At 36.9% G+C, this 18,441-nt stretch overlaps 2 protein-coding genes across 2 annotated transcripts in view; both read right to left on the bottom strand.

Moving 5' to 3' along the window:
* The window catches only part of LOC141441778 (uncharacterized), a gene marked incomplete in the record, with an annotated part of 65,673 nt that overhangs the window by 43,361 nt on the left and 3,871 nt on the right, over positions 1 to 18,441 (bottom strand). Inside the window, 7 exon segments of the mRNA XM_074106641.1 lie at positions 2,554 to 2,601; positions 3,116 to 3,193; positions 3,805 to 3,891; positions 4,059 to 4,136; positions 5,506 to 5,695; positions 6,417 to 6,633; positions 7,092 to 7,153. Coding sequence (XP_073962742.1) covers positions 2,554 to 2,601; positions 3,116 to 3,193; positions 3,805 to 3,891; positions 4,059 to 4,136; positions 5,506 to 5,695; positions 6,417 to 6,633; positions 7,092 to 7,153 — 760 coding nt within the window.
* LOC141441573 (uncharacterized) lies at positions 9,298 to 16,830 on the bottom strand. The gene is made up of 2 exons (XM_074106350.1): positions 16,285 to 16,830; positions 9,298 to 15,771 (listed from the first exon to the last, which is right to left on the bottom strand). The coding sequence occupies exon 2, from the start codon at positions 15,058 to 15,060 to the stop codon at positions 13,687 to 13,689; it is 1,374 nt and encodes a 457-aa protein (XP_073962451.1). The 5' UTR covers positions 15,061 to 15,771; positions 16,285 to 16,830; the 3' UTR covers positions 9,298 to 13,686.

The following is an 18,441-nucleotide window of genomic DNA, read 5'->3' on the forward strand; positions in this document are numbered from 1 at the left end:
ACACTTCTATTGAATTGAACGTAGAGAGGATAACAATTTTGTTGAATCATAAGGCTGCGGTAATTATTTGAGGTGTTAAGATAAATGTTACAGAAATAAAAACACACATTTTGACTGTGGTCTGTTATATTTTAACATAAGGATATTGTACCGATAAGATGCTTTATATTATAAGAGATCGATAAAGTTTTTTTGGTTTAAAAAAAGAACAAAAATCCAATTTTAACGGTAACGAAAATGAGCATCGAGACCACGAAAAAGAACATTTTGTTTATTTTAAAATCTTATAATTGTACTATTTGAATGAAAATCCGATCATAATGAGAAAACGAATAAGCATTATTTAATTAATCAGGTATCAACAGAAATAGACAATCGATATCTATATAAAAAAAAATTAAATCTTGACACGAAAATGACGACTTCAAATTGTCATTTGTGTAACTTTTAAAATACTATGTAGAAATTACTTAATTAAAGTAAGATTAATAACTTCAACTCACAAACCAAAACAGTTTTCAATACCTTCCCCCCGTGCAGGTCTACGGTAAACCAGAACGAAATTATGTTACAAACAAAATGCTCCTGTAAATGACGAAGTTTTCTTTTAATTATTTAGATATATACATTTCACACGTACATTCAGGGCAAAATATTCTTGAACCTCTCGCCAGTTAACAAAATGGCACGCACTGGTCATAATTCCTATAACCACACCTGGAGCAAATGTTGTTGACGGTCAACCATTCTTCGTTTAAATCAATTAAATCAATAACGGCATAAACGATTACACTGTAAAAAGCAGAAAATTCTATAAAAAGTGTTCTGTATTTTTTTCTACTTGTAGGGAAAATCATCTTTTTTCGTGGTCTTTAATCAGTTTCGTGGCCATAGGACCACGAAAATGATGACCACGAAATTGAAAAGCTCTTACTTTCGCGGCTCTGCAGTAAATATCCTATAGATTTGAAGCAAATGAAATCAATATTGAATAACTTAACTGCAAATGACACCAGCACCAGTAAAACATTATATTTATTTACCCAATACTTACCAAGTCGCAACCGTAACGAAAATGACGCTCGATCTTTGACGCAAATCTAACTGAACCTTTATTACATTAATTATAGATAAAAATTATGACTTGCGATAAACATTATACGTTATATTGACGCAGTCTTATTTTCAAAGTTGCTTATAGTTAAAAAAGGATTCACAGGAGGTTTGACCTCTTTTTTGTTTAAAATATACTTAATAAGTGTGACCACGAAAATGATGGTGTATTTTGGAACAACGGACATGTAGAAAAAAATAGTCTTATCAATGTCCTAATTTTTTTATGTTTGCATGCTTGGTATATCATATTATGAACATTCAATCCATGTTTTAAAACAGCAAGTTTTTCTATACCTTGTATTTTTACAATACTACAAAGTAATCAGGGATAATCCGAACCTGACCACGTAACTGACTTTTGTGCAGAAAATTTAAGTTATTGTGGAAAAAAAGATAAAATAGAATAAAATGTATTTACCGCAAGTTTCAGTGATAATATCCTAAGCAACTTAAAAACAATAAACGATATATTTCTAATTTTATAACTGAAAATTTGAGTCTGAACACTATTGAACCTCTCGAAATAATAACCCAGCTCGTCTTGTTTTAAAATCTTTAATGTTTCTCCAGATTGTTTGATCAGATTGACTGAACACCCTTTAAAGGTTTTTCAATTTTGATTCAGTAGTCACGCCTTTCATTTTTAACCGACTTCAAAAAAGGAGGAGGTTCTATGTTCCAATGTTTGTATTTTTTTGAACATTTTTGTCGACCACTATTGAAAAATCCTAAAAAATGTTTACAGGGTTTTTCAGTCAAACATTTCTAAGAATTTTCGTATTTGTTTATGATCTGTCTACCTTATGTTAAGTTATGTTATGTACAATAATATTCGTATATCTGTCATAATAATTTTGTTATATCCCCAAGATGTAATGTCTCCATGGTAATTTTCATTGGTTATTTAAATGTGGTTCAAGAATAAAACTAATATAATATAATACGTAATAAAATGTATTATCTATCGAAAGAACAACGGCATTATCTACACTGGCCATGAGGCACGTCTGCCTCATGGACGTACCAGTAAAGTCACGCATGAGGCACATATGCCTCATGGGACAAGGAACCTGTTAAGCGACATATTCATTTGATAGGCACTTGTTTAAAAATTAATAAACCACTTATTTGGCTGACCGTACAGTCGCAAACAGGGATTGTTGAGCTACTTACCACTATTCGTAATGTGGCCGTATAATGCTACTCTGGTTTATAAATGTCAAAATTTACTACAAGTAGGGTAAGCGCACCAGCGAAAAAACCCTTAGGAATTTTTTTAACTTTGAAAATTAACTTTAGGCTAATACCTACATATGAACAGTGGCGAGTGGCTCAACAATCCCAGTTTGTGATGGTATGTACGAGTAGGTAAGGTACTTAAGTCTAACACGCTTACGTGAAGCATTTTGGAATAATATATGTAAAATATATACTTACAGCAGGAGCTGCAGTGGACAATAGGGATCCAGCCTCAACAGGCTCATTCTGCCGATAAGAATTGATTAACAACTAATAAACAAAAAAAAAAAAGCAAATAAAAAAAAGTGTCACGTTTCTCACTCAGCTTAAGTAGCTCTCTGCAATTCAAGAGTTTTGAAAATAAAATGTACTCTTATAGTACAATAATGCGTCCAGCAATTTTTGTCTTTTGACTGACCATATTTCAACACTTTAATTTATTGTTAGGTAATAGTTAAGTATAGTTAGAGTGTAGTACTCGTGGATCATCTATTAAAATAGACAACTACAGGGTGATTCAGGAGACGTGAGCGGGACTGACCCTACCGGATGCCGTTGCAATAGACACTATGTCGTACCAGTATTAGTGAGATAGACTTTTTTTTTAAATCTTGCAAACAAAAGTATTTTTTTTATTTCATGTATTTAAAAAAATGCGTGTGAACTGTGAGGCTGGTCTGCACTTCTTGGAGACAAAAAAAAAACATCTAAATCCAGAAAATAAAATGTGACTCAGTCTACACAAGAATAAATAACTTACGTCCCCGAGTTCCTCGCAGCTGTCTTTAGTCAGGGTGTATCGATAACACGGACTCATGGATAGCCATTGGAGGTCCACCTAGAATCAGACACATATCCATACTAATATTATAAATGCGAAAGTGTGTGTGTTTGTGTGTTTTTTATGTTTGTCCGTCTTTCACGTCGAAACGGAGCTGCGGGTCGACGTGATTTTGGCCGTAGAGATAGTTTATAGGCCAGAGAGTGAACATAGGCTACTTTTTAACCTGGAAAATGCACAGTTCTCTAGGGAACAGCGCGTGATAACCGAATTCCACGCGGGCGAAACCGCGGGCAAAAGCTAGTATCATAATAATTAATGCATTGTTGGTGGACACACACATAGTGATCAAAGTTATAAAACCACTGACAAGGTGATTGGAGCATTTAGATACACTAATTTGTCAGTTTGGCACAGCTATCCTTTCAGATCTGTATTTTTGTATTTAGTTAAGTAGATTTATTATAAAAGGAGTATTGTACAATTTTTAAGTTGCTTCCAATATCTACTAACTATGGAAACACATGGGTATTTTGTACAGTTGCTAGCAAATTTCTTGGGTAACGTAACTATATTGAATTTAAGTAGGTACTTGTCGCCCAGTGGTCGTGAAGTTTGCCGGCATCTCTAAGAGTAGCTGTAGAATGTTAGAGGAGCACCACACTTACAGAAGCAGGTTTTCCGTCGTCACACGACGCGATAGAAACCGACGACGCGCCGGAGAGATCATGTTGAGGCACGGGCTGGGGTTCCAGCTGTCAAGAAACAAGTCTTTAATAGCAGAAACATAGGAAAACTTATTGTTCCATCTTACAGAGTGGCTAAAACCAAAAAGTCGTTTGTTTCTGCACTGTAATTATAGGTAATCGCTTTGTACAAAGAGATTTTTTTTTAATAAATTAACTATAGTCATGGTACATGCCTCTTCGCAGTCGACGGCCACGTACACCGTATCATTGGTGATAGCCAAATGTAACTTGTGCCACCCTGGTTTGAACAACTGAAAACAAACAAATAATTCTTCTAATTTATACAATAATTCACGCCCTATTTTTTTAACCGACTTCAAAAAAGGAGGAGGTTCTATGTTCCAATGTTTGTATTTTACATTTTCCAGTCACATGCAATTTAGAAAGAAAGAAGCTAGAAGAAAGTGCTTTGTCAACTAATGTTGTAATAGGGGGTGATCATTGGAGGATGAGATTTGTGATATTTAAACTTAGAACGTAATAATAATAACGTAAATAAGAATATCTTAACGTTTGTCAATTGCGTTTGTTTGCTTATTTTGTACAATAAAGTGTTTACATACATACATACCTACATATCTATTGATTGTCTTAGAATATAAGTAGATTATGTGCTCAATAAGTAGATTATTGTTATTGGTAGGGGTATCGTACTGGCTACTCTGCTCTGTTATGACTAGCGTGCTTATTAGCGTACTCCGACCGGTTAGCTTTCGGTGAAGTGTACGTTGGCTAGAAATCATCACACATGTGCCTTAGTGAGATCTGTTTAGGGAGTAAGTGCATGTTAGTTTTAGTCATAGTACTAAGAATACTTGTATCATCTTCTGTACACTTATTTCTGTTTGTTCTCCAAATAAATAAATAAATAAGAAAGGAAATACATTTAATTAACGTCATCAAAACGCCACGCTATAGGTAGAGTTAAGGTAGAGTCATTCACGATGACGCGTGACGTGATATTACAACGTCATTAATGTCTAATTTTGACAAAATCACGCGTCTTCGTGGATGGCACTAGGTATAATACCCAATACCCAATAATGATACCCTGCTCTCACTTCTATTGCTAATGAAATTACCTACAATTAAAAATGGTAACTATTATTGGGACAGTGATGAACACGCACGTTTACCTTAAATAAAAATTAAATTATATCTGTTTACATAAAACTATCCTAAACTTAAAATACATTTGACGACCGGATGGCTAAGTGGTTAGAGAACCTGATTACGAAGCTTGAGGTCCTGGGTTCGAATCCCGGCCGGGGCAGATATTTGTGTGAATAACACGAATGTTTGTTCTCGGGTCTTGGATGTTTAATATGTATTTAAGTATGTATTTATCTATATAAGTATGTTTATCCGTTGCCTAGTGTCCATAGTACAAGCTTTACTTAGTTTGGGACTAGGTCAATTGGTGTCAAGTGTCCCATGATATTTATTGTTTTTTTTATATTATGAAAATAAAAATATTGAAAACAACCCTTTTAGGCAGGGTTCCGATGATTGTTGTGTTATAGAAGTAGAATATCGCACCAGCCTTAAGTTCCTGTCAAGACGAACTCAGTGCTAAATATGCCCATATGAACTTCACACTCCTCAAGTCACTGTCCTCACCTCCATAGAGCTGAAGTAAAGCCTAGTTCCTTCCACGAACACAGCCAGCCGCTCTGTGCGCGGGAGCATAGTCATAGAGAATTGCACGCTCTTGGTTGCGCGCACGACTATCCAGGGCCGAGTCTGGTTGTGTGCATTGAATGTCGTCACCATGCTGAACTGCTCTGGTAGACCGGACGGGAAGACCTGACTGGAATTGCAAATGTATTCGTTGAAAGTTTTATGTCTTCCGTAGACTGCAGAGGTTTTCAGTGAAGGTATGGTTTAGTATGGTATGTCCATGGTATCCCATAAAGAATACAAAGTAATCTCCACCTGGCAGAAAATTGAAAGCAAACATAGACGACTGTTGACACACATGAGCTTAATAGGTATTTAAGTTCAGTTGGATATTCCAGCCTTCATAACGTCCTGATTGTTCTGATATAATATAATCTAATAGAGTTTGTAAAGACGTAGTCTGTGGCAAAAATTGAAAGTAGCTTTTAGAAGTTCAAATTCAAACGAGGAGGGTGTGAAACAAGAAAAAGAGGGAAGCTGTGATTTGTCAATTATGTTATTGAGTAGGTACTTCCGTATTTTATTAAAAGGCATTCCACACAGTAGCGCGGAAGGGGTGGTCCCCCAGGCCTCCAGTTCCTGGGGACTCCAAATGTCCACAAGTTCTCATGACAAAGTTCTGATTTTCTGATTCTGAGTTCTGGTTCAAAATCCACCTGAATCCTCAAAGACAAAAATGTGTTTAGTACATTAATTTCTAATACTGAGAACCTCATTCAGCTTTGCCACCCTGGGCCCCGAACGAGCTTAGTCCGCCGCTGATTCCACAGAGGAAAAGAGCAGTGGAGCCGAGAAGAGTCAGACCAATGATGAATGAATTTGAGGGTTTACTCTGCTTCCGAAGCGCTTACCGTAACGGTAGGGTAAGATTCGCTCCATCGCTTATCCTGTACGCTCTCTGCAGGTACTGGGAGCCCTGGACCAAGGTGACCCCGGTGGTGTTGGGGCGGTCCAGCTCGTAAGCGGCTATTAGATCGATGCTCTGTAGGTCGACGTCCCCGGGCCGCAGTACCGAGCAGGGCGAGTCCGGGAGCGGTGTTTGTGTTGTAGTTGTAACGTCTTCTGTCTCTGTAATGTGTCACACATCAATGATTATTATTAAGATGCTTAACGACACACCAGCTAAGGGCGGGACCGACTTTATAGCCAGGGGTTACATGGTGAAATTCTATAGCTGGGAAGGTCATATGGTCAAATTCTAGTCATAACTAGATCAATTCTTTTCTTTTGTCGCAGGACTAGGTACAAAAACTGTATAAGCTTAGGAAAATATCTTCTGCTGACTTAGGGTCTAAGAGTTTAGCCCAGTTTCCACCAGAGATCTGCGATGAATGTGTTTGTCATGAACCATGTCATTCCTCGCTCAGCACATCTCTAGTGGATGGATCAGGATGGATACAGCTCGGCGGAGCGAGGATAAGTGTAAATGAAGCGTTTCTATTGGTTCATGGCAAACACATTCCTCGGAACGCATCTTACGCATCCTTGCACATCTTTAGTGGAAACGCAGCCTAACGTGTGCTTACCCGTAACGTCATCCCCTAAACACGTTGGTCGTAGAGTTGTTAAAAATAATGAGACGGCTAACCTGAAAAGATAAAAAATATTCTTAGCAATATCATAAGCGTGAAACGTGTTCAAATCCTAGTAAATCAGCTACCTCATAAAGTAATATTTATTTTTTTGGGAGAAGGAAAAATATGTGTTAGTTATTTTCGAATAAACTAACTGACGGATTAATGAGGGTTTTCACAAAAGCGAAATATCGCTAGATGGCGTTAGTGTCGTGAGGTCCGTTTGACGTTTGCTCGTGATTGGTTAAATAACTAAATGAGCCACAAATGAGCCAATCGCAAGCAAACGTCAAACGTTAAACAGACCTCACGATATTAACGCCATCTAGTGATATTTTCCCTCTGTGAAAACCCTCATTTTTTTTTGTACACTAGCTTATTCTCTTAAGGGGCTGTTTCAATACCCATTAATTAATATTATTTGACGGATGTGATGCCGTCTCCGTCTATTCAAACATAACCAACAGAGACGGCATCACATTTATCCGTCAAATAAATGTAATCAATGGATGGTGCAACAGATCTTATAATAAATTGTATAATAAACGGCGATCAGCACCGAGAACGCAACGTGAACTCAATGATCACAATCATTGTGCTAATATGGATATGCCCGGGGATTCAAATTGTAGAAGACTGTGACGCTTGGCTACTTAGTGGAGAGAAATAAAAGCAAATGCAATGATTTTACAATTATAATCTAAATTAAACAGAGGAGAATACAATATTTTTGCCAAACGCTAAATTATAGGCAGAAGTACCTCAGGGTGTGGGTTTTAGAAATTCACTATATAGTAAACTTTACAATTAAAAGAATGAGCCGTGAGCACTTAACACCGTCTTATGGACAGCCACTTCCCTGTAGTGCGGCGCGCGGTGAGTAGTTGCGCGCGTCCGGTGACGTCACGGGTAGTTCCGGAACGTTGGCGGGTCAGTAGATGTGGTGGAGTGGGTTAAGGCGCTCGATCTTCGCAGCTGGTATCAAAAACCCTGGAATATGCAGTTTTGGCCATTTAGTGAAAAGTCCGATTTCACGTTACTGACTGCAACATCCAGCGGGAGGTGAAGATGAAAGCACTACTTGCAGGATGACTACCAAAAGCATTAAATAGTGATCAATGATGTTGCAGCAGCATACATAATCTGAAAGTTAACCTGACTAAGACTAAAGCTATGCAATTTGGTCCGTATAATGCAAAGCCACTACCCATACAAATTAGATACAACCTTTCAAGCATAGAAACGGTTGATGTTGTGTCCTTCTTAGGCTTCAACATAGACAAAAATTTGAATTGGAAGCATCACGTTAACCAGGTCTGCAAGAAATTGGCTAGATTTGTGTTTGCCTTAAGAAAGCTGAAACAAACAATAACGCCAGAAGCAGCTATCACAGCATACCATGGTTATGTCTCCTCTGTTCTAAGCTATGGATTATTGCTGTGGGGAAATTCCGTTGAGGTTGAAAGAGCTTTTAAAATTCAGAAAAAGTGTATTCGCGCTCTCGATAATGCAGGGATTCTGGATAGCTGCAAACCATTATTTAAAAAGTTTAATATACTTCCGCTCCCATGCATGTATATAAAGAAGCATGTCTTTTTGTCAGAGACAATACGTGTTACTTCACTCGACGTACAGAAGCGAGTTCTCGGCACGTAAGGGCTCAATACAGGAGCCTTTTATGTCAGCCTCCTTGCCACACCTCCATCTATAGGAAAAACTGTTACAATATGAGTATAGTCCTCTATAATAGCTTGCCTGAAGATATTAACTACAGAGCAAGCAAAGATTCAAATCTAAATTAATCGATTGGCTACAACATAAATGTTTTTACAGTGTAAAAGAATATTTGGCAGATAACGGGTGATGTTTATTTAGGTAATTTTATTTGACTTAATTTTGTGAACGACTATTAGTGGACATTAGACCAGTATAAAAGAATAATATATTTTAATGATAATTATTATAATTGTAAATCTAATGTGTTAATAATTTGCACGCCTGCATGCAGGTTGGATACAATGGACAAGAAGACTGTAACACCATTTATACTGTATCTAGCAAAATAAGTGATCAATGATGTTGAGCAGCATACAAAATCAGCTCGATATGGTAAGAAGTACTTTGTCATACTAAAAAAGCGGAATTGAAGTGATTTATTCATATAAGGATTTCCAATTTCGTGACAGTAAATTAAAAGTAGCTGGGGTTTAATATTATTGAACGTTTTAAGTTCATAATTATATTAAAAACACAATTATAATATTTATTTTTTTGACAAGTGGGTAGATAAATATGCAACTAAAAATAACTTTGATATTTAATTCCCTCAAAAGCTTATCTACAATTACTACGTAATAACAAATGTATGAAGCAAGCCAAACACATGATAGAATAAGTAAAATTAGGCATTACAGTAACTATCTACTGATTCATATTAGTAATAAATTGCAACACTCACCCAGTCGGGGCAAACACAATTCACTTTTGATTTTAATGTAGAAATGTACAAAGCAAAGGCTTTTTTATGATTACTAAGTTTAAAACTTAGGTTGATTAAAAAATAGTGACCATCAATTAAATTTGGAAGTGTCTAGTTCGGTCTGCGGTTCAGTGCGAAAAAGGAGTGACCTCTTCTCTCAGCCGCGCAAGACCCTCTCCCCGACGTAAACAATGACAGCGCTAAACCTCCGTGTATAACTCCTACTGCATTTTATTAGCTAAATCGCCTTTATGTTGATTTGTTCTATCGTAGTTAAGGATCCTAGCTTTAAGTATTTTGTCTAGTTTTATTGTTATTTTTAAGTTTGTACATAATATGGAGATCGTAGCATAAAATTGTTAACTAAGAGGAACGCTGTAACGATTACGTTACATACCCTCCCTTTTTGGGTAGAATTTTGCCTAAGTAAAATTCGCTATCACATCACTAACTCAGAAGCTACCAGTTCGACATACAGCCTTCGATTACTTCCTTCACGCACACATATTCACCATTAATTCAATATCTGTCATACAAACCACAACACATTCAATTATGTTACAGTTCCTTTCACACAGAGTATTTTCTTTAAATACTCGCCAATAGCTTATGATAGATTTTAAAATTAGCAGGTCTCTTTATTTCTTATATGTATTTTTAATTTATTGCATTAAGCTAGATATACCTTATTAATCTTACTATGGCAGGTAGTGCCATAATTAGTTTAACAACTGTGGTGGTGTATTTGGTAGATAGTTTCAACCCCTTATAGGTTTTATATTAAAAATAATTTTATAAAAAGGAGACTTTAGTATAGATAGTGATAGGTTTTATTTAATTATACTTTGTAATTCGTTAATTTGATGTCCTTTATATGCCAATCACCAATGTTATTACCATGCAGATCTTGGAGTACAAAAACAAGTGGTGACTTTTTAGCAATTATGCGACATTTTACAAATTTTGGAGCTAGTTTTTTTGCAAATTTGTTATCTTTATCGCTCTGATAGTAGGTGCGCTTCCAGACAAAATCACCTACGTTAAAATCGGCATGTTTCCGACGTAAGTTATAGCTACGACAGTTTCTAGAGTGTGATTTTAGTAAGGAACATTGAATTTGGTCGAATATTTTCCGCAGTACCCCTAGATTTTCAGCATATTCGTCTCTTGGCGAAAATATGAGATCTTTTATGTCATCCTTGTCCAGATAATGGGAACCACAGGTTACTAATTCCCGGCCATAAACAAGAAAGGACGGTGTAAAACCAGTCACTTCGTTCGTAGAGGAATTAATGGCAAACTGTATTTTAGATACGTTAACGTCCCATGATCTGTGATCGTCGTTTTCTACAAAAGAAGAAATTGCTGTCAGTACCGTTTTATTATAGCGCTCTACGCTGTTCACTTGTGGAGTATACTTAGGGGTATACAGGACATTAGGGATCTTATATTTAGCAAACAGGAGTTTCAGGATATTGCTGGTAAACTGTCTACCGTTATCCATTATTACAGTGCTTGGAATACCGTGAACCAGGAATATCTTATCCTCCAGAATACGCGAAAGAATTTCAGCTGTAGCACGCCTTATTGGAAACAAGTGGCAGTACTTAGTGAAACAACAAGTCACGACGAAAAGGAACGTGTTTTGATTTCTAGATGGCGGCAATGGTCCAACCAAATCCATGCTTAACATTTGAAAGGGTCGGCAGCACTCCTTAGGGCGGCCCATAGTACCTAGTGTTGTATGATTAGCGTGTTTATAGGATTTACAGACATCACAATTGGCTATGAAATTAGTCACGTCGCGGTGCATGTCTGGCCAAAAATATTTTAGAGAAAGCCTTTTGTATGTCTTTAATATGCCGAAATGTCCAGCTGTAGGACACGAGTGATTTTCTTCTATAATCTTAGATCTATTTTCCAGGGGAATGACCTCTTTCCACTCGAAGTCTCTAGTTAGTGGGTTCAAACTTTTTTTGAAACGATACAGTTTGTTATTTATAACCTGGTAATCTAAAAACGATGTAGGCGTATTTTGGCAGCCATTATATATATTTCGATACCAAGGGTCGATAACATTCTGAATTAAGTTAGATATTATTGGTGTATTTATAGCTGAAACACATACACGAGAAAGACTATCTGGTACTACGTTATCGGAACCGCGACGGTGTCTAATTTCACAGTCAAATGTAGAAAGTCTTACTCCCCATCTAGCTAAGCGACCTGTAGGATTATTAATGTTTAGAAACCATTTAAGAGCTGAATGGTCGGTGTAAATAACAAACCTGTGACCATTTTCAAGGTAGCACCGCCAATGTTCAACTGCTGTTAAAACCGCTAACGCCTCGCGCTCTGTAGCACTGTAGTTTTGTTCTTGTTTAGATAGTGATTTACTCATATATGCTACGACCCGCTCTACGCCGTCTAAAGTTTGTGTAAGAACCGCGCCAATACCTACATCGCTCGCATCTGTATGAACCTCGAATGGATGCGAGTAATCAGGACATGACAACACAGGTGTAGAAATAAGGCATTTTTTAAGAGCTTTAAAGGCATCGTCAGCTTGAGTAGACCATTTAAACGGTGGTGCAGTTTTAGCTTGGGACGTCAGTTTATTCAATGGCGCAGCCAGTGTGCTGAAATTTGGTATGAATCGGCGATACCATGATGCAGTACCAAGAAAACGTCGAACCTCTTTACGGTTTTTTGGTGGAGGGTAGTTAACGATAGCTGCAACCTTCTCAGGATCAGCATGTAAACCATTAGAATCTACTACATAGCCTAAGTATCTGAGCTGTTCTCTAAAAAATTGACTCTTCTCGAAGTTGATAGTTAGATTCGCAGTTTTAAGTTTTTCCAAAACGCGCACAAGCAGTGATATATGTTGATCAAAAGTAGGTGACACTATTATAATGTCATCAATAAAAACAAAAACTTTATGTTCAAATTCTGGACCATAAAACAATTGATCAACTAATCGTTGTTGTGTAGCTGGCGCGTTCGTAAGACCGAAAGGCATAGATTTAAATTGAAATGTACCCCGAGTTGGTATATAAAAGGCGGTCTTGCATCTATCTTCCTCTCTGATTAATATTTGCCAGAAACTTTTAGACAAGTCCAAGCTAGTCAGGTACTTGGCGTCGCGTAAATTGTCTAAAATTTCTGATATATACGGTAAACTGTAAGCGTCTTTCTTTGTTATAGCATTGAGTTTTCGGCTATCGAGACAAAATCTAAGCTGTCCGTTTTTTTTAGGAGTAAGTAGAACAGGTGAGGACCATGCACTTTCACAAGGCTCGACTACGTCCTCATTAAGCATTTCATCTAGTTGCTCAATCAAAACACGTTGCTTTTCTAATGGCATTCTATAGTATCGTTGACGAATGGGGGCAGCATTCCCAGTGTCAATAGAATGCGTGATTAGCGTAGTCCTACCAAGACCACGTTCCTCATAAGAATTTCTACGAAACTGTGAAATAATGTGGTCGGCTGTTATTTTTTGGTCTTCAGATAGGTGATCATAACTACATAAATTTGCGTTTTTGTCTACGGTGACCTCACAAAGAGCGACATCCGATTCCGAACGCATTACCACCGCAGTTAAATGTTTTGGAAATAAGCCAAAATCATTCCAGAAGTCCATGCCTAGAATTAATGAATTTTGTATATCAGGAACAACATAAATCTCCAAAGTGTGTGCTTGGTTCATAAAAACTACAGGGAGGTAAATACAACCAATGCTTTTTAATTTATGACCACCTGCAGCTATAAATTGTAAAGGTTTCCCTCGTTGTAGCACAAAACCTTTGCTAGTAAAATATTTGTGAGAGTTGTTTCCCAATATAGAAACCGATGATCCCGTATCTAGTAAACCAATAATTGGTTTATCGTGCAATGTGACGGAAACGTGTGGACGTGAGTAATCTATTTGTAGGTTGTGGATTGACGAGACAGTGTAGCACGAAAAGAATGTTGAGATGAAATTTAACCAATTAGACCATTCAGAACTGTCAAATTTAGTGACCTTAGTCTCATCGTACTCACTGCCCACCCAATCCACAGTAGTTAGTTTTTTTGGGTAGACGTTGCTCTGCAATCTAAACAATCCGGATAACGAACTCCTTTCTTGCCACATTTGAAGCATATCGGATAATGCGGTTGATGGCACTGTCCCAGAGAGTGAGTATTCACGCGGCATCTTGGGCAATATAGTACTGGAGTATTTGAGCTAGTCGGTGTATTTAAGGAATTAACTGTTGTTTTTTTTGAGTGTTCCGAATCATTTTTACTGAAAGAATTGTTATTATAATTAGGTTTATAGTTTTTGAATCTGTCGATATAATTTTGTTTGTAAGTAGGAAAACCGTTATTGTTGTGATAATTATGTTTGTGGAATGACGTACTAGGAGATTGCCTGTTATAAGCAAATTCTCGGGCTAGCATCTCGGAATTTATTTTTGGTGGTTCATGAAACTGTGCTGTACGAGACTGAATATTCTCATAGCTACGGCAGAGGTCCTTAAGGGCATCGATTGAATTAATGTTAGGAGATGCTGCTAGTGTACTGGCATAAGTAGGTCGGATATTATGCAGCAAAATTTCTAATTTGTCTTCTTCTGTAAGCTGTTTATTTAATCTTGAAAACATACCATGCATAATAGAGATATAGATAGAAATATTTTCTTGTTCGCCCTGAGTACGCATCCTAATCTCTGACAGTAGACGATAGTCATAGTCACTTTGACTAAAATCCTGCTTAAGAAATTTAACTAGGTCATCCCATGACTCAACCTTGTCTTTGATGCACCGGTACCAATGAAGAGCGTCATCCGTAAAAATTTCGTATGCAAAAGTCAGCAGCTTGTCTTTAGGCATACTTCTAGAGATAACCAATTCCTCAGCCTTTTGTATAAAAGATCTAACGCACGATTTACCAGAATATCTCAGTTTACCGACAACGTCTGAAACAAGTTTTTTTTCGCAAGTGACAGAAATAATATCAGACAGTGGTTCCGCTGTGCTCGATGCAGTGGATGGTATTTGCATTTTTAAATTTTTAAGAAGAGCAAAATGCTGCTTAAAAGTATGAGAGCATTCCTTATATAGGGAATCTGTAGCTTCTTCCCTATTTATTCTTATTAGTCTATAGTAAATATGATGTAGCATTGTTTCTGTCCTAGAGTAAACATTTTTATCAAATTTAGCTTTAAGAATGTCTAGATTTTCTTTTGTTTTGACTAGAGTATCCTTAACCTCCGACAAATCAACCTTTGAGTCCAAATGAGACTCCAAAATATCCTCCGGTGGCAGCACTGGAGCTAATTTAACAATTTGTTTTCTAAGTTCCTGCACTGATTCTCCCGTAGAACCTCCCCTAACACCAACCTCATATTCAAGTTCGGTTTTTTGTAGTGAAAGATATTTGATTTGATAAGACATTTTCCTCAAAGTAGGTGTGTGTTGCAATTTTACAAGGCAGTTTTTTTTTTATAATAATCAACAGAAGCAGAAAAGCAAAATTCCCAGCGCAGTAATCAACTTAAGATTTATTAACTGGTATCACCAAAAATGTGGGTAGGTTATATAAAAAAAATAGTTTTAAGTGTAGTGATAGTCAGAGTCGCAAAAGCTGCAATCTAAAATATAACAGTGCAAATAAATGGTTGCAAGACACAATTTTGGTGATAAATTGATCGTACTTATAGCTAAAGCAACCAACACCAAAGATAACTACAAAACACCTTAAACGAATGCAAGTGAACACGGCTCAGTGAAATTCCTACGAAAATGGCGCCACTGTGACGCTTGGCTACTTAGTGGAGAGAAATAAAAGCAATTGCAATGATTTTACAATTATAATCTAAATTAAACAAAGTAGAATACAATCTATTTGCCAAACGCTAAATTATAGGCAGAAGTACCTCAGGGTGTGGGTTTTAGAAATTCACTATATAGTAAACTTTACAATTAAAAGAATGAGCCGTGAGCACTTAACACCGTCTTATGGACAGCCACTTCCCTGTAGTGCGGCGCGCGGTGAGTAGTTGCGCGCGTCCGGTGACGTCACGGGTAGTTCCGGAACGTTGGCGGGTCAGTAGATGTGGTGGAGTGGGTTAAGGCGCTCGATCTTCGCAGCTGGTATCAAAAACCCTGGAATATGCAGTTTTGGCCATTTAGTGAAAAGTCTGATTTCACGTTACTGACTGCAACATCCAGCGGGAGGTGAAGATGAAAGCACTACTTGCAGGATGACTACCAAAAGCATTAAATAGTGATCAATGATGTTGCAGCAGCATACAAAATCAGCTCGATATGGTAAGAAGTACTTTGTCATACTAAAAAGCGGAATTGAAGTGATTTATTCATATAAGGATTTCCAATTTCGTGACAGTAAATTAAAAGTAGCTGGGGTTTAATATTATTGAACGTTTTAAGTTCATAATTATATTAAAAACACAATTATAATATTTATTTTTTTGACAAGTGGGTAGATAAATATGCAACTAAAAATAACTTTGATATTTAATTCCCTCAAAAGCTTATCTACAATTACTACGTAATAACAAATGTATGAAGCAAGCCAAACACATGATAGAATAAGTAAAATTAGGCATTACAGTAACTATCTACTGATTCATATTAGTAATAAATTGCAACACTCACCCAGTCGGGGCAAACACAATTCACTTTTGATTTTAATGTAGAAATGTACAAAGCAAAGGCTTTTTTATGATTACTAAGTTTAAAACTTAGGTTGATTAAAAAATAGTGACCATCAATTAAATTTGGAAGTGTCTAGTTCGGTCTGCGGTTCAGTGCGAAAAAGGAGTGACCTCTTCTCTCAGCCGCGCGAGACCCTCTCCCCGACGTAAACAATGACAGCGCTAAACCTCCGTGTATAACTCCTACTGCATTTTATTAGCTAAATCGCCTTTATGTTGATTTGTTCTATCGTAGTTAAGGATCCTAGCTTTAAGTATTTTGTCTAGTTTTATTGTTATTTTTAAGTTTGTACATAATATGGAGATCGTAGCATAAAATTGTTAACTAAGAGGAACGCTGTAACGATTACGTTACATACCCTCCCTTTTTGGGTAGAATTTTGCCTAAGTAAAATTCGCTATCACATCGCTAACTCAGAAGCTACCAGTTCTACATACAGCCCTCGATTACTTCCTTCACGCACACATATTCACCATTAATTCAATATCTGTCATACAAACACAACACATTCAATTATGTTACAGTTCCTTTCACACAGAGTATTTTCTTTAAATACTCGCCAATAGCTTAAGATAGATTTTAAAATTAGCAGGTCTCTTTATTTCTTATATGTATTTTTAATTTATTGCATTAAGCTAGATATACCTTATTAATCTTACTATGGCAGGTAGTGCCATAATTAGTTTAACAACTGTGGTGGTGTATTTGGTAGATAGTTTCAACCCCTTATAGGTTTTATATTAAAAATAATTTTATAAAAAGGAGACTTTAGTATAGATAGTGATAGGTTTTATTTAATTATACTTTGTAATTCGTTAATTTGATGTCCTTTATATGCCAATCACCAATGTTATTACCATGCAGATCTTGGAGTACAAAAACAAGTGGTGACTTTTTAGCAATTATGCGACATTTTACAAATTTTGGAGCTAGTTTTTTTGCAAATTTGTTATCTTTATCGCTCTGATAGTAGGTGCGCTTCCAGACAAAATCACCTACGTTAAAATCGGCATGTTTCCGACGTAAGTTATAGCTACGACAGTTTCTAGAGTGTGATTTTAGTAAGGAACATTGAATTTGGTCGAATATTTTCCGCAGTACCCCTAGATTTCAGCATATTCGTCTCTTGGCGAAAATATGAGATCTTTTATGTCATCCTTGTCCAGATAATGGGAACCACAGGTTACTAATTCCCGGCCATAAACAAGAAAGGACGGTGTAAAACCAGTCACTTCGTTCGTAGAGGAATTAATGGCAAACTGTATTTTAGATACGTTAACGTCCCATGATCTGTGATCGTCGTTTTCTACAAAAGAAGAAATTGCTGTCAGTACCGTTTTATTATAGCGCTCTACGCTGTTCACTTGTGGAGTATACTTAGGGGTATACAGGACATTAGGGATCTTATATTTAGCAAACAGGAGTTTCAGGATATTGCTGGTAAACTGTCTACCGTTATCCATTATTACAGTGCTTGGAATACCGTGAACCAGGAATATCTTATCCTCCAGAATACGCGAAAGAATTTCAGCTGTAGCACGCCTTATTGGAAACAAGTGGCAGTACTTAGTGAAACAACAAGTCACGACGAAAAGGAACGTGTTTTGATTTCTAGATGGCGGCAATGGTCCAACCAAATCCATGCTTAACATTTGAAAGGGTCGGCAGCACTCCTTAGGGCGGCCCATAGTACCTAGTGTTGTATGATTAGCGTGTTTATAGGATTTACAGACATCACAATTGGCTATGAAATTAGTCACGTCGCGGTGCATGTCTGGCCAAAAATATTTTAGAATATTTTTATATATTAAGGACACTCCACTGCCATACATTATAAAGACGGACTCGTTTAATAGTAAACTTAAAATGTCTTACAGAACTTGAAAAATAAGATCAGTTTCATTTTCTTCCTGACTTGAATCTTTAGGAAAACGAAGAAAACCAACGATTTTCGAGTGACATTAACATTCTGGTTGTGTATAAGTATCACGGGATAGTCTTAGGAACAGCTCGTATCTGTGACACTTGCACCTCGGCCGTTGTCCTCAATGAAGTGCCTGTTTTAAAACATCTGATAAATCAATCAAATTGGCGGTT

This window comes from Choristoneura fumiferana, chromosome 24 (genome assembly GCF_025370935.1).
Source record: "Choristoneura fumiferana chromosome 24, NRCan_CFum_1, whole genome shotgun sequence".
In the NCBI taxonomy this organism is placed as follows: domain Eukaryota; kingdom Metazoa; phylum Arthropoda; class Insecta; order Lepidoptera; family Tortricidae; genus Choristoneura; species Choristoneura fumiferana.